This window comes from Xyrauchen texanus, chromosome 29, assembly GCF_025860055.1.
Source record: "Xyrauchen texanus isolate HMW12.3.18 chromosome 29, RBS_HiC_50CHRs, whole genome shotgun sequence".
NCBI lineage: Eukaryota > Metazoa > Chordata > Actinopteri > Cypriniformes > Catostomidae > Xyrauchen > Xyrauchen texanus.
In genome coordinates, this window is record NC_068304.1 from 8132930 (window position 1) to 8147925 (window position 14996).

Consider the following 14996-nt stretch of genomic DNA (forward strand, 5'->3'; position numbering starts at 1 on the left):
ACATTTCAGCAAATACAGTCGCCAAACATTTACTTATACAAGTATGATGTACAGTACTGTGCAAAAGTTTTAGGCACTTGGGAAAAATGTTGCACTGTGAGGATGTCTTCAAAAATAATGACATAAATAGTTTTCATTTATCACTTAATGTCATACAAAGACCAGTAAACATAAAAAAGCTATATCAATATTTGGTGTGACCACCTTTGCCTTTAAAACAGCACCAAATCTAAATACACCTGGACACAGATTTTCTTGGTTGTTGGCAGACAGGATGTTCCAAGCTTCTTGGAGAATTCACCACCTATTCCATCTGTTTCGGCTGTCTCAGTTGATTCTGTCTCTATATGTAATCCCAGACTGACTCAGTATTCAGTGGGGGGCTTTGTGGGGGCTATGCCATCTGTTGCAGTGCTTCCTGTTCTCCTAATCTAATCTTTCTGTTTGAAAAAGTAATGTTTGCAAGTCTAACATTTATAATTCCTATTGACACACTAAAGCTGAAGATATAAATAACCATCTTTAGACAAATGCTTTTGTGAAACATCTTATGTGCCTAAGACTTTTGCACAGTATTGGAATCAACTTTTCTGTCAAATACTTTTAGTCATGACATGTAGCACATGACATATAAAAGTGAGAAAGTTTAATGCTCTATTATCAATGAGACTACATCACTTTGAAACAATGTCAGGTGCTGCATGCAGAGCTCAACACTTGATGTACAAAACACCATGATGTTGACGAACAACAGATCACGTTTTAATCATGAACAGGTCATTTTGAGTAGAAAATGAACTTCAGACTGCACAAAAGTTGCCAAACGTTACAATAAAATTAACAACTAAGAGGTGTAAATAAACTTGAAAATAGTGAAACCATACAAGCTCATTCATCATTCAAGCCCAGTGCATGCTGGGAACATCAGCTTTGAAAAGTTAAGTAAAGTTTACTTATTTTATTGCCAATGAAATGTACTCAAATAATCAAATAAATATGACAAGTATTTCTACTTTAGGACCGATACATGATGACACATTGTAAAGATAACTATCAATTATAAATCATATTTACATTTGAGCAGCCGCATTCATTTTGACATGCTTGAATGTAGACGTATATTTTCAAGTCCTTGCTTAAATGTTCATTTCTGCTTGATTTACTTAACCCCAACATATTTTTTGTTCAGTGTCTGCCATAGCGGAAAAAAGTTCATAAAAGTGATGCTATCAGATGATAAATCCACGACACTTTGGTGTATAGGCTTGTGTAAATTAAACAAGAACTATCATGTGGTATGGCCAATACATTTCAAATCATGGAATTACTGAGGTGCATGTCCAAAAACCATCTTCAGGGTGTTTTTAATACTTTTATGTTGTATTTGTAGACAATTACATTATCAGTTGAATTTGCTTTATTTGTATGACAAACAATTGATTTCTATTTGGCCTACTAAAGCATAATAATGTAGTGCAAAGGAGCTTACAGCTAATAAAGTAAATAATAGTTCAAATAGAGTAATCAAAAATTATTTTAATAAATAAAATATTGTTCAAAATAACAAATTAAGAAAGATAAATTAGGCCTCCAGATAAGACTGAATAGGGTAATAGTGAACATAAATTCATTGACTCTGAGCTCACATGCAGAAATCTTGGAATCTACGATTTTATAACAAGACATTTGATTTGCACATAGTGTTTACAGGTAGCAATATTCATATGTCATGTAAAATAGAAGCAGCACTCTAAATAAAACATTCTCAGTTAAGATATATGGAAAGTAAAATAATTTTATTTCAGACGGATGGGATAATAAAGTGGCTGGAGTAGCTCTGCATCATTGATTATTATGGGAGATATTTCCTTTCGATGAGTCGTGCCGCTTGCATCCGATGTAAACAGAGCAGAATTCTTATTCAAGCTTTTAACTCTTGGTTCTAAATTATGGTCGAAATTCCATTAATCCACGAGCGTTCCCTTAATAGGCCAGGCAGTTTAACAAGGGTCACAATGCTTAAAAATTGTAATTGATTTAAATGTTAAAGCATAAAAGCTATTAGAGAAATAAACACACAAAAAAGATCCAAAGCATTCACTTTCACATACAGCGCTACATATATACAGAGTCCAGTGCAACAGAAATACATGAAAAACAAATAAAGAAATAAAAGTCAGTGATTTCTGAGTTGGTCTTTTAGTTTTGGTAGTGCAGAGTATAAATGTTCCCCTGGACATTCAGTGTTTGCCACATCTCTGTGTCCCAAAATCACATAATTGAGCAGCAAATGACCGTGAAGCACTCCGACATGCAGCAATCTCAGCAGAGCAGACAGTGATGCACAACTGGGCTGTTCATCTGCACAGAAATAGAAAAAAACATAAAAACAAGGTTCTCGTGACAAAAGACAAAAGCATTTCACTTGCTTGGCATCTTTATACCTAATAGACTCATTTAAACTTTATTGTCAAAGCACAATGAAATTATTACAAATACTGATATAGAAAATAACAACAAATACAATAAATTCAGTGTACACACTGTAAAATAAATATAAGATGAAAATGAGTGCGATAGGTAGGAATGCTCTCACCACTGAAGTTGCCCATAAAGGCGATGCCAACTGAATCTAAGTTGTGTTCTTTTGCATGAGCTCCTACAACTCCCCATCCTCGCCCTTCATACACTGTCCCATCTCCAGAGATCAGAAAGCTTGAGAAGGTACAGACAGTGCAAGTATAAGTGGGTGTTTAATGAATGGGTCAGTCCTTTATGTATTCTAGAATATCCATTTTAGTTTGTGCATTTTGTGTTGGAATTATTCTATTTTTTAAGAACACACTGAGGAAAGCTGTGAAGCTGAACATTGTGTGTCCTGTGTCCTCTGACGAGTGAAAAAAATACAATGAAAAAGGAGTGCAGATCTCTTTTGTAAAAGATAAAGAATTGTAACACTTTACAACACTGTGTCAATGTTACGCATCCCTGCTAAAAGAACCCTGGCATTCTAGTGATGGTGTCAGATGTGGTAATACTATACAGGGTCTACTTTTGATAGCATATGACATGATCATCACCATATTCATATACCATAGCACTTACATGGTACTCCAATGATGACAAAGATTACAAAGGGTACATGCCAAAAAAACATATGATGGTACTTTTTTGTTACTGATATTACGATATGCGTAATAAACGTAAACAGAGTAACAATGCTAATAGCATGTATATATCAGCACTGCAAAAGAATAACATATTATCAGGTATGTATGTGGGTCAATGTCTTGAATGTTATTTTTTAAAGACCTATTAAGTTATTTAAAATACATAAAAAATGCAATTCACAAAAAACTAATAATTATGAGATTTGTTAAATCTTTTAAAAACAAACAAACAAATAAAAAGCAGTGTAACCATCCAGAGAATAATGATAATACATTAATAAATTAAAGTGATATTATTATTAATAATAAATATAATAAAAGAATTGTAAAAATAAATGTTGACAATTTTTTTGGGATGTTTGAAATAATGTTTTAGTATTATTTCTTTAAAAAATATGCAGTGACACTATTTTGTATTTAAATAGGCAGTTAGTAATATTTGAATTGTATTTAATATTATATATATATAATAATATTATGAAAAGTTACATGTTGTTCAGGTCAAAAGGAGCAACCATAAGAAAACTCCTTGATATTCACGACTAAAAAAACAAACAAACGAAAAACAAATGTATTTTATTTTGTATTTTTTTTAAACTAATGATTAAGTTGTGTACACTCATTTTCAACGTGCATTTAAGCTATTTGAATGCATTTTACTTTATGGTTAGGCCACTTGACATTTTTAATGTTATAAAATTATTGTTTTTCAAACATTTATGAAATCAACATCCCATAAATAAATAAAATGTATGGCAATTTATGCAAAACTAATAAGTGAAGTATATGTTCATGTATGGTTTTCACTGATATTAAAATGTCACATACAGTGTGTCAAAATACTCCAAAAATTGCCTTTCCATATTAGCTGTGCAACAGTTGTTGTTGTTGTTGTTTTTTTTTTTAAATAGGCCAAGTGGAATATGCTGCATAAATATTGCTCAAATGTGTTAACTATAATTGCATATATGGGCAGATCAGATTTTTGTATGTAATGTAAATAAACATTTCTGACATCAGTTTTAACCAATATTATCGCCTCGGACAACCTTATTTGTCAATGACCCGTGTCACAACATTGTAACATGAACACGGTTGCAAAGTGTTGGCAAATGTTAAAAGTGTAATTGTTTCAATCTCACTTGTAACCGATATCATCGAAGTCCCGCTCTCGCATGTGCATGTGCTGGATGTGTGCGAGCTGAGTGAGACTCTCCCGCGGCTGACTGCAGCACCAGAGCGCCGTGTGGTGCACGATCACTCTCCGTGCTGGATCCGGCATTTCTGTCCTCACCCGAGGAGCCACAGCATTCCAAACACTCCGAGACACGATATCCACTGCGAAACAACAGCCTGATCAGATCGCCATGTTATAAGCAACAGAAAAATACTTCTGGAGAATCACATCTGTGGTCTCACCTGCGCTCGTGCCCGCGGATTCTCCAGGTGTGTGTCCGCTCATACCAGCGACTAACCGGCTAGAATCCATGTCTTGTTTGTTGCATACAAAAAAAAAAAATGACTCAGCTGCGATTGACAGAAAGGGTGCGGAACAAACGTTTGCTCAAGCTTCCGCGTACTTTCCAAGTGCAGGAAACCGGTTCGAAAAATAATCCGTTTATAGATCTTAGTGGAAATGCCACTATGAAGAAGAAACTGTTTTGCCATTGTAAAAATGTCCAAAACTGACGGCTGATGAGCTTGGCATAAAATATTGAACTTTTGCATAACTCGAAAAACTGGCAACTATCACTATAATTTTCACTTCAAATATTTAAATATTGTACAGATTTACTAAAGTATGATAAAAGATAATATTTTGTGATCTTAATGTTTTGACCATAATGTTTTTTTTGTACAGTGAAACTAAAAACATCCAAACAAGTGTTTTCTCTTTACATAAAAAAAAGATAATTCTGTAATCATTTACTCACCCTCATGCCACCCCAGATATGTATGTCTTTCTTTCTTCTGCAGAACACAATAAAGATTTTTAGAAGAATATTTCAGCTCTGTAGGTCCATAAAATTAAAAGTAAATGGTGGCCAGAAATTTGAATGTCCAAAAAGCACATAAAGTCAGCATAAAAGTAATCCATAAGACTCCATTTGTAAAATCCATGTCTTCAGGAGTGATATGATATGTGTAGGTGAGAAACAGATCAATAATTGAATGCGTTTTATGATAAATTCTCCTCTCTCTCCAGTAGATGGCGATGTGTTTGAAGAATGCAAATGGAATTCAAAGTGGAGATTTATAGTAAAAAGGACTTAAATATGTATTTGTTTCTCACCCAAACCTATCATATCGCTTCCGAAGACATTAATTAAACCACTTGAGTCGTATGGATTCATTTTATGTTTCCTTTATGTGCTTTTTTAGAGCTTTAGAGTTCTGGTCACTATTCACTTGCATTGTAAGAACCAAAAGAGCTGAGATATTCATCTAAAAATCTTAATTTGTGTTCTGCAGAAGAAAGAAAGTCTTGCACATCTGGGATGGCATGAGGGTGAGTAAATAATAAGTGAATTTTATTTTAAGAATGTGAAATGTCAGAACAATATTTAGAATAATAATAATAGAAATTATTTAGTTCAGCTTTTATTTCTTTCATCACATTCCCAGTGGGCCAAAAGTTGACTTAATATTTGGTGGCATTGCCTTTAAATTGTTTAACTTGGGTCAAATGTTTTGGGAAGCCTTCCACAATAAGTTGCTGGAATTTTGGCCCATTCCTCCAGACAGAACTGGTGTAACTGAGTCAGGTTTGTAGACCTCCTTGCTCACACACACTTTTTCAGTTCTGCACACTCATTTACTATCAGATTGAGGTCAGGGCTTTGTGATGGCCACTCCAATATCTTGACTTTGTTGTCCTTAAGCCATTTTGCCACAACTTTGAAGGTGTTCTTGGGGTCATTGTCCATTTGGAAGACCCATTTGTGACGAGCTTTAACATCCTGGCTGATGTCTTGAGATGTTGCTTGAAAATATCCACATAATTTTCCTTCCTCATGATGTCATCTATTTTGTATAGAGCACCAATCCCTCCTGCAGCAAAGCACCCCCACAACATGATGCTGCCACCATCATGCTTCATGGTTGGGATGGTGTTCTTCGGCTTGCAAGCCTCACCCTTTTTCCTCCAAATATAATGATGGTCATTATGACCAAACAGTTACATTTTGTTTCATCAAACCAGAGGACATTTCTCCAAAAAGTTATATATTTGTCTCCATGTGCACTTGCAAACTGTAGTCTGGCTTCTTTATGACTTTTTTGGAGCAGTGGCTTCTTCCTTGCTGAGCAGCCTTTCTGGTTATGTCGATATAGATCTTGTTTTACTGTGGATATAGATACTTGTCTACCTGTTTCCTCCTGTATCTTCACAAGGTCCTTTGCTGTTGTTCTGGGATTGATTTGCACTTAACACACCAAACTATGTTTATCTCTAGGACAGTTAGTGGCACACTAGTGTACTGTGTAAAATTATCAAATTCCACAAAATAAATAAAACAATTATAATTTCAGAGGTACAAACACCTCACCTCTCAGAGAAATTCGCCGATTTGAAACCATAATCGGTCACTTTTGTGATTGTGAAGAGCAATGATTAATGTGTAAAAGTGAGTGATATTTACACGCATTAAGGGTTTACACCAAAGTGTTTTTCACACACACGTTTTTGCTTCACCTATAATGTCTGTGAGAGTACCAAGCAACAAGAAATATAATTTCTTAACATTCTATAACGTTTTCAATGTTTATTGTGCACAACTCTCACTTTTTTACGTGACAAACTTGTAAAATCGCCCTCTGTGATGCTTTCTACAACTCTTGTCATGTGGCGGGTGATGGCATTACTGAAACTCAAAAAGATTATTATTTGTCTATTATTGTGGTCTTTTCTGATAAAAGTCATGCTCAGCAGTTTAAACAGGCTACTGTAGGAAAATGAGATCGTAGATCTGCTTTGTGTTTATAATTCTTCTACTGAAGTCAGGAGATTTGTAGCCATGCAAGTTTTAATAAAGGAGAAGGACGTTATTGAAACTCACTCTTATTGTTGTCTTTTTGGATGAAAAATAATGCTCAGACTGAAGGAAGACTATAGATCTGCTTTGTTCTTTTAATGCTTAAACACTATAAAGTCTCTTGGTAGATTTCGGTCATGAACGACTCAAAATGATTCACTGACTCACTCATGGCACATCAGACACTCATGTCTTGCCACCTAGTGACATTTCCAGAAGGGGTCACTGAACTATTCAGTTAATAAAATTGAATATATTTGTGAAACAGAAGCCTCGCCAAAATACTCTTTATTTTGCAGCTAATTCTGCACAATTGTAAACTTGAATCACTAAAATAGCTGGAATTGGTGCTTTTAGATTATTCTTCAAAAAAATATCCCCAGAAAAATGTTTGACGGACCAGTGATTGTCTTAACTTTTTCACCCCTCATGAGTTTGCATCCGCATGAGTTTTTTCATTACCCATTTAGCGCTCTTGCCTTGTGACCTCACACCTTTGCATAGCCGGATTTCAAACATGACAAAAATATTGACGATGGTTAGCCTCGGTGGGATAATGGTGTGCTGTAGAATTCTTTTAATCGTAAAAAGTGTGCCGTGGCAGAAAAAGGTTGGGAAACACTGCTCTAGGAGACAGAAATGCGTCTTCTTCCTGAGCGGTATGTTGGCTGTGTGGTCCCATGGTGTTTATACTTGCGTACTATTGTTTGTACAGATGAATGTTGTACCCCCCACCACCAATAATAAAAAAAGAATAATCAAGTACAACCCCCCACACCATAATCCAACACTAAATGTAGCACAGTTGAACATAAAATCACAACTCATTTCTTTTTGTAGTACTTTTTTTCATTTTTATTACTTTCAAAATATAAACCACGCTTACAAGTAAAATGAGCAACTATAAACACTAGTAAAAGGATGAGTCTCTCCTTGTAAACTGGTTTTAATTGTTCACACATCTGTCTCACTTTCAGAAAGATACATAAAAAAATAAATCCCAGTTTACTGTATACAAATTCATTAGAGACCTACAAATGAGGCATTGACAAAATAGTCCAGACTTTAAATGTGATCTTGATGTCTAAACTGAGAACTATTCTCTTGGAATGTTCTGGAACAATAGCGGCACAGGACACCTGACCGCCTCATCCTCCGTCGTTCGCTCGCTTCTGCTTCATCTTCCTCATTCTGTCCATCGGTGGCCACAGTGTGGAGCAGTACACACATAGTAAAGCCTCATGGCATCCTATAAAGCAGTATTATGACACAAGAAATGTCAACACAAAGCCTATAAATATCATTATTGTTCGATTTTAAATGTGATAATGCTGTACTGAAATCACAATAAGAAACAACATTTTGTCTTGGCATATATTTGTAAAGAAGAGGGTTATTAGATTAAATCAAAACACGGACATCATTTTACAATTACATCCTAATCCTTATTTCACTATACTGTTTGTGACCAACAATATTATATTTGAACAACCCAATACAGGCATTTTAACCCTTACAAATGTTGATGGCTTCTTACAAAAATTATTATTTATTCTGATAATATGGCTGTTCATCTCCCCATACAGCAATTATTTGTGAGGATTTATACACTGGTAACAATTCTTTGTATGTTTAACCAAACATTTATATGTGGTGCACACTGGAAAAAAGTCACAAAACCTGCCAAGCGGATACAACACATTATGTGCATGCAAGTTTATTATTGTTAAAGACCATTCATAATTAACGAAGCACCTCTACTAGAACCCCAGACGAACAATAGCGCTGTTTACCAAAGTTCACAAAATAATCATCACATGGGAGTGTCGTTGTGGTACTACTGCTAAACAGCAGCAGTAAACAGTGATTGTGCCAGTCATTACCTCAGCCTTCATGCTGTGAGACTGGAAGAACACCGCCTCCTTGTGACCACACCTAAAACAACAGACTCTGTTACATTTGGCCTGACACATGTGTGCTCTCTGGGGGTTATTTTGAAACGAAAAAATTATAGTCGTTTTGTTTATATATATATATATATATATATATATATATATATATATATATATACACACACACACACACACACACACACACACATTATATATATTTAATGTATAAAAACCAATATGAACAATAATAATAATGTTATACTAATATAGCACATTTAATATAATTGTATTATTATTACTATTATGCCATCATAAAAGAAAAAAATTTAATTTGTCAATAAATTTGTAATATTACATGTGAATACCAATTCAGAACTTAATAATTGCATAGTAATATATAATATTACAATTAATATAATTGCATTATTGTTATTTTAAATCATTATAACTTCAAAACACAGCAAGCAGGAAAGAGAAATATATGATTTTTCCAAAAAAGTTGACATATTATATATAAATAAACAATATGGATATAATTGTTTATAATAATATAATATTAAACTTCATATAACTGTATTATTGTTATAATTATGAATAATTATAATTATTTAAAAATACAGCAAGCATGAAAGAAAAATACATATTTTTCCCCAAAACAATTACAATATTATTTATAAATACAGGTATAAATACAAATAATGTTACTGTAATATATTACAATTAAAAATAATTAAATTAAAATTATATATAAATAATAATAATAATTTGAATAAAAATACAGATACAAATATATTTTTTATTATATATTACAATTAATTTTTATTATTATTATGACACTGCTAGCATGAATAAAAACATATATTTATATATTAAATTTAGCAATATTATGTATAAATATCCATATGAATAATAAAACAATTGTATAATAATATATTACAATTTATATAATCGTATTAATTTTACTATTATACCAAATAATAATAATTAATAAAATAATACGAATAATAATAGACAGCATGAAAGAGAAATAAATATTTTTGCAATATTATTTATAAATAATAATAACAGATTTTAAAAAAACACGCTTGAGTAATATTACAGTTTTGCAATAATGTGAATTAATCATTGGCAAATCAAGAAATGCAAACATGTTTTTATGAGTCTACACGGAGATAGATATGTATATCTCTCACTTTGGGCACGGATGGTCCTCTGTCCGAGGTAATGTTGGGTCCTGGGCCACGTCTGCAATAATCTGGGTAAGTTCACTGGGAGAGAAGAGGGCAGAGGTCAGAGGTGTCTAAAAACACTAATGAAAAATTATTTGGTGTATGAATTCTCTTCTATCAAGATGCATTTTGTTATTTAATTAATCTAGGAAGGTAGAATATTTCAGTAGAAGAGTCTCTGTGTCTCCCCGGGATAAACCTGGCAATACATTTTTTCTTAACAACTGAAAGACGAGCACCAGCACACAATTGTCCTTCAATGTCCATTAAGACATGTGATGTGTAGCTGACAACGATAGCCAGTGCATAATCTATGAGAACATATTAAACCGTAAGACACTTACTCAACCTCATGGGTGATTTTGTTCACGTAGATGCAGCTGTTGTCAGCTTCCTGTTGATAGTCACAGTTTCTGCACTGAAGACATCCAAAAAACATACATATATCAAAATCAGACAACTTCGTCACTACACCACATACACCACAGTAGGGAAAAATCTGATCCACCACCACTGCAGTCCTGTAGTGACAGTAGACCACAAATATACTAACAATATACACATCATGCACAACAGCCACATTAAACATGTACAAGTAGTTTGAGCAGTTTCAGATGGACTGGCATGAAACACGTGTAAGAGTTTGACAAAAAGCAACTTACAGCATAGAGCAGAATGCGGTTTTCTTTATCCTCTTTAGGATACAACATGTTATTACTGTAAAAAGAGAGACAGTCGTTTATATAAGATCTGCTACTGTCATCAAAACAAATCCGATCATCCACATGTGTGCCACACACTTCATCAAACTTATCTCATAAAGAGCACAAACTCACCACTCCTGACAGAACCTGATGCCCACAAACCCGGGCTCATAAGTGCCAGCGTCCAAATCCATGTTCAAGTTTATGTTTGAACTGTGATGAAGTGTTTACAGCTGATAATGCGCATAAAACCTCATCCCCTTCGTTGAAATGACTGAAAACAACAGTAAACGCGCACGCGTGAGCTCCGGTTTGTGTTACGCATATATATTACAGCGCCTCCTCGTGGCGGAGGACAATGAAACATCCTGTGTTGCACCGTCGTGTTAACAATGTCAGAATCCATAGTTCATTGTTGTTGATGTTATGTTTAAGGTTCACTCAGTCATTTCCCCCCACATTTAAAAAGTTCTACCTCTAAAGAAATTCTGCTTGTACTGTATTACATCATGATAGAAAATGACATAAAGACTTCAGCCATATCAGTAGGCTAACCTTTAAAAAGCCATTTTATTCTACAATGAGAGGGCTCACACATGGGCTGCCATGTTAGAATCACATAAATAGCCGAATTCTACCCACTTAATATCAGTAACCGTTAAAGGGTTAGTTCAACCAAACCTTTAAGCCATCTCAGATATGTATGACTTTCCTTCTTCAGCAGAACCGAAATGAGGAATTTATTAGCAGATTTCAGTTAAATTTGTCCATACAATTAATGTAAATGGGTGCCATCAGGCTGCTGGCTGTTTGATGGTCCAAAAGGCATATTTAGGCAGCATAAAAGTAATCCACAGGACTTCATTCAATTAATAAATGTTCTTAATTAAAAATAGTTTTACTGCTAGCAGTCAACGCATCATTTTCCGAAATCTCGGAAGTGTGTTATTTGTTTACAACAGAGGAACGAACATCACGTGAGAGTTAGTATATTTCAAACAGCAATACAGCGATTAAAAAGTTAAAAACTTTTAAATTATCAGTTAGTTTCTTACAGGAACGTATCGATTCGGATCAGAAGACATAATTGATTGTCTGGAGTCATGTGGATTACTTTTATGCTGCCTAAATATTTCTTTTGGACCGTCAAAGATCCAGCAGCCTGATGGCACCCATTTACATGCATGTATGAACAAACTGAACTGAAATCTGCTTATAAAAATCTTCAAGTCGGTTCTGCTGATGAAGGAAAGTCATACACATCTGGGATGGCTTAAAGGTAAGTAAATCATGAGAGAAATTTCATTTTTGGGTGAATTTATCCTTTAATGCCCTTGCACACTTCAGATGAAATAGAAGAACTAATGGGTGTGATGTAATTTAGAACAAAATCAGTGTTTTTGTGTTCATTTTGGTGGTTCATAACAGCTCACAGCGCAAACTTTCAAGAAAACTTCTTACCCGCTGCTAAACAACTGACTTTCTGTGATATAATTCATATTTCAGCAAGAGAAATGCTTGTTTAGAGAGCATGAAGTTAGCACAAATCTGAGGAGCAGATCCTGCCATCACTGTGTGAATAAAAAAAAAAAATCATCAAAACTGTACAAGCAAATTTGGGTACAATATGTCCTTTGACCTAATTAAAAAAACAATTTGAACACAAAATTGCAATAAAAATAATAAGAGTTTGTTTATTATTATTTGTTTATTTTAGTTTCTGCAGAATTCTGTAATAAGATAAAGGTTTTAGACTGATACTTTCCACAATGTGTTGCCATAAAATCAGGCATGAGTGAGTCAGTGAGACAAGAGAAATTCGACACAATAATCATGTTTATATTTGCATTATTTTGTGAGCTATTAGTCCAGAGCCAGAAATAAAAAGGCAGATTGTCAGGATTAGACATTTTAATTCGGCACCCAATGAAGTATCATTCATGGCCACAGAGTGGCGACAATACCAAATTAATCCGAAAACATGTCCAAGGAATGACATCAGAGAACATGACACCAGTCTGTTCTCTAACACAAACAAGAAGTCACTTTTCAAAGGAAGAAGAAAACTGTCTCACTATTTACTGAGTACTGCCCAGTAAAACCATCCTGCCTACTGTTTTTACTGTAAAAAGAAAATGCCGAAAACCCCTCCGCTCTGTAACTACACTTTAATTGAAAAATACACATTATTTACACATAAATGTACTTCAAAAATGATTATTATAATGATAATAAATAAATAAATAATCATTTATTATTATTTTGTAGATCCATAATGTGTATTATGCTTAAAACACATTTCTTCGTGAATAATACATTACTAGTGAGAAAAAAGTTCCCTTTTAGTTATGTCCCATAATATTGACTCTTTTAACCCTTTTACCTGAACATGTTCACCCTTATTAAATATTTGTAATATTCCACAAATCTACTGGTCAAATTTCAACATGGTTACCTCAATTATAGATTAAAGTAAATATATATATTTTTTTAGAAAATCTCTAGAATGTCCTCAATGTCCACATGGCATTAGCATAGACACTAGCTTGTGTTTTTGCTAATTATATGATAACAATTCAACCTTGTTACTCATTCAACAGTAGCAGGGTTGAGTAACAGTAAAAAATAATAATAATAATAATACAAAAGGATTTCTATTTTGGGCCCAAGAAGATGCAGTGTGTGAAAAAGAAGGACAATCAGAGAACTGAAGCACACACACACATCGAGTGAATAGAGACCGAGTCTAACTCTTTGTTCAACTCTGTTACCCAATATTCGATACTGTTAAGTGGCATTCAGCCTTGATATTTAATTGTTTTATCACAAAATGAAAAATAAATCACTCCGTTTTCAGTTACATTTGGTCCATTTTATTTTACTACTTAGGTTTGTAATATTTCATTTATTATGATTATTATTTATCATAAACTTGGATAGAAATGAGCTTGTGGGCTCCATTAAAAGGAAAAAGGAACTTTGTTATTGAAGTGAAATACAAAGTACATGAATATTGTCATTATTTTTGAACAAATGTAAATTATCTTTACATCTAATCATTCATTTCATAAAAAGTACAAGTTTATTCAGGGAAAAATATGTACTTTATTTTATATACATTTAAAAATAATTCAAAAATATTCAAACAATTGAACACATTTTTAGAAACAAGGTTTGGAAACATGCAGCCATTGTCCACACAAAATCACCTGTACAAAATAAAATATAATGGCTTGTGACAGGCTTAAAGCATGTTTTCTTTGATGACATCTTGATATCTAACAAAAAGTTAAGTTCAAATTTCAAGAGGTGAAAGGCCTCAATGGCAGAGCAGTCATGGAATCACATAACTCATTTGACTTCTGGTCCATTCCTAACACAGGAAACGGAAGGTCAAGTCAAGCGCATTGCATTACTCCATGCATGAAGAAAATGTGCATACTATAAACATTTTACATACTATATACTACAGGAATCGTAAAAGTATTATGGTAGTATGCTATTCTGAACATATCCATAGACAGCTGTTGGAAAATATGCACCAGAATGCACAAGAAGAAAAGGCATTAAGATTTAGTCTGAACAAACTTCAGTATGCAAATTCAAACTCTGTAGGGAGTGACTTGAAAGAAGATCAAATCAGATCCAGAACAACCTGCTGATGGACCACTGACAATTGATGTCTTATCTGGTATTTGGTCCTCTCTGGTGCACTGTCAAACACAATTCAGACCACATAAAACTATTCTGGGGTTCCTTAAATCTATTAGGAAAACATGGTGAAATAGTCAGACAAAACATTATTAACTAAACCAGTAACATCTATTCTGTGTCCATCACATCAGAGGACCATGTAAAGACCTCCAGACAGATGACCTACTTCGTTTTTCCCTTTAGAAAGAATCAAATAAGACAATAATTAGTATGTGTGTGAAGAAGTATTTTGACACTTTCAAATCTATGAATG

The 14996-nt window shown here is 33.8% G+C and overlaps 3 protein-coding genes across 3 annotated transcripts in view; all 3 read right to left on the reverse strand.

Moving 5' to 3' along the window:
• Positions 1 to 1188: 1188 nt before the first annotated feature.
• Positions 1189 to 4662, reverse strand: LOC127622863 (peptidoglycan-recognition protein SC2-like). Its single transcript, XM_052096980.1, has 4 exons — positions 4590 to 4662; positions 4313 to 4508; positions 2597 to 2715; positions 1189 to 2361 (listed from the first exon to the last, which is right to left on the reverse strand). Exons 1-4 carry the CDS (start codon positions 4657 to 4659, stop codon positions 2177 to 2179), a joined length of 570 nt encoding a protein of 189 aa, XP_051952940.1. The 5' UTR covers positions 4660 to 4662; the 3' UTR covers positions 1189 to 2176.
• A 3382-nt stretch (positions 4663 to 8044) lies between these two features.
• Positions 8045 to 11315, reverse strand: LOC127622864 (DNA-directed RNA polymerase II subunit RPB9). Its single transcript, XM_052096981.1, has 6 exons — positions 11162 to 11315; positions 10988 to 11042; positions 10670 to 10743; positions 10290 to 10364; positions 9088 to 9139; positions 8045 to 8453 (listed from the first exon to the last, which is right to left on the reverse strand). Exons 1-6 carry the CDS (start codon positions 11221 to 11223, stop codon positions 8391 to 8393), a joined length of 381 nt encoding a protein of 126 aa, XP_051952941.1. The 5' UTR covers positions 11224 to 11315; the 3' UTR covers positions 8045 to 8390.
• Positions 11316 to 14209: 2894 nt separating this feature from the next.
• LOC127622797 (uncharacterized) overlaps positions 14210 to 14996 on the reverse strand; it is a 33337-nt gene continuing 32550 nt past the window's right edge. The window contains exon 10 of the mRNA XM_052096886.1: positions 14210 to 14920. Within this exon, the coding sequence (XP_051952846.1) occupies positions 14906 to 14920 (15 nt within the window). The 3' untranslated portion in view covers positions 14210 to 14905. The remainder of the gene's footprint in view (positions 14921 to 14996) is intronic.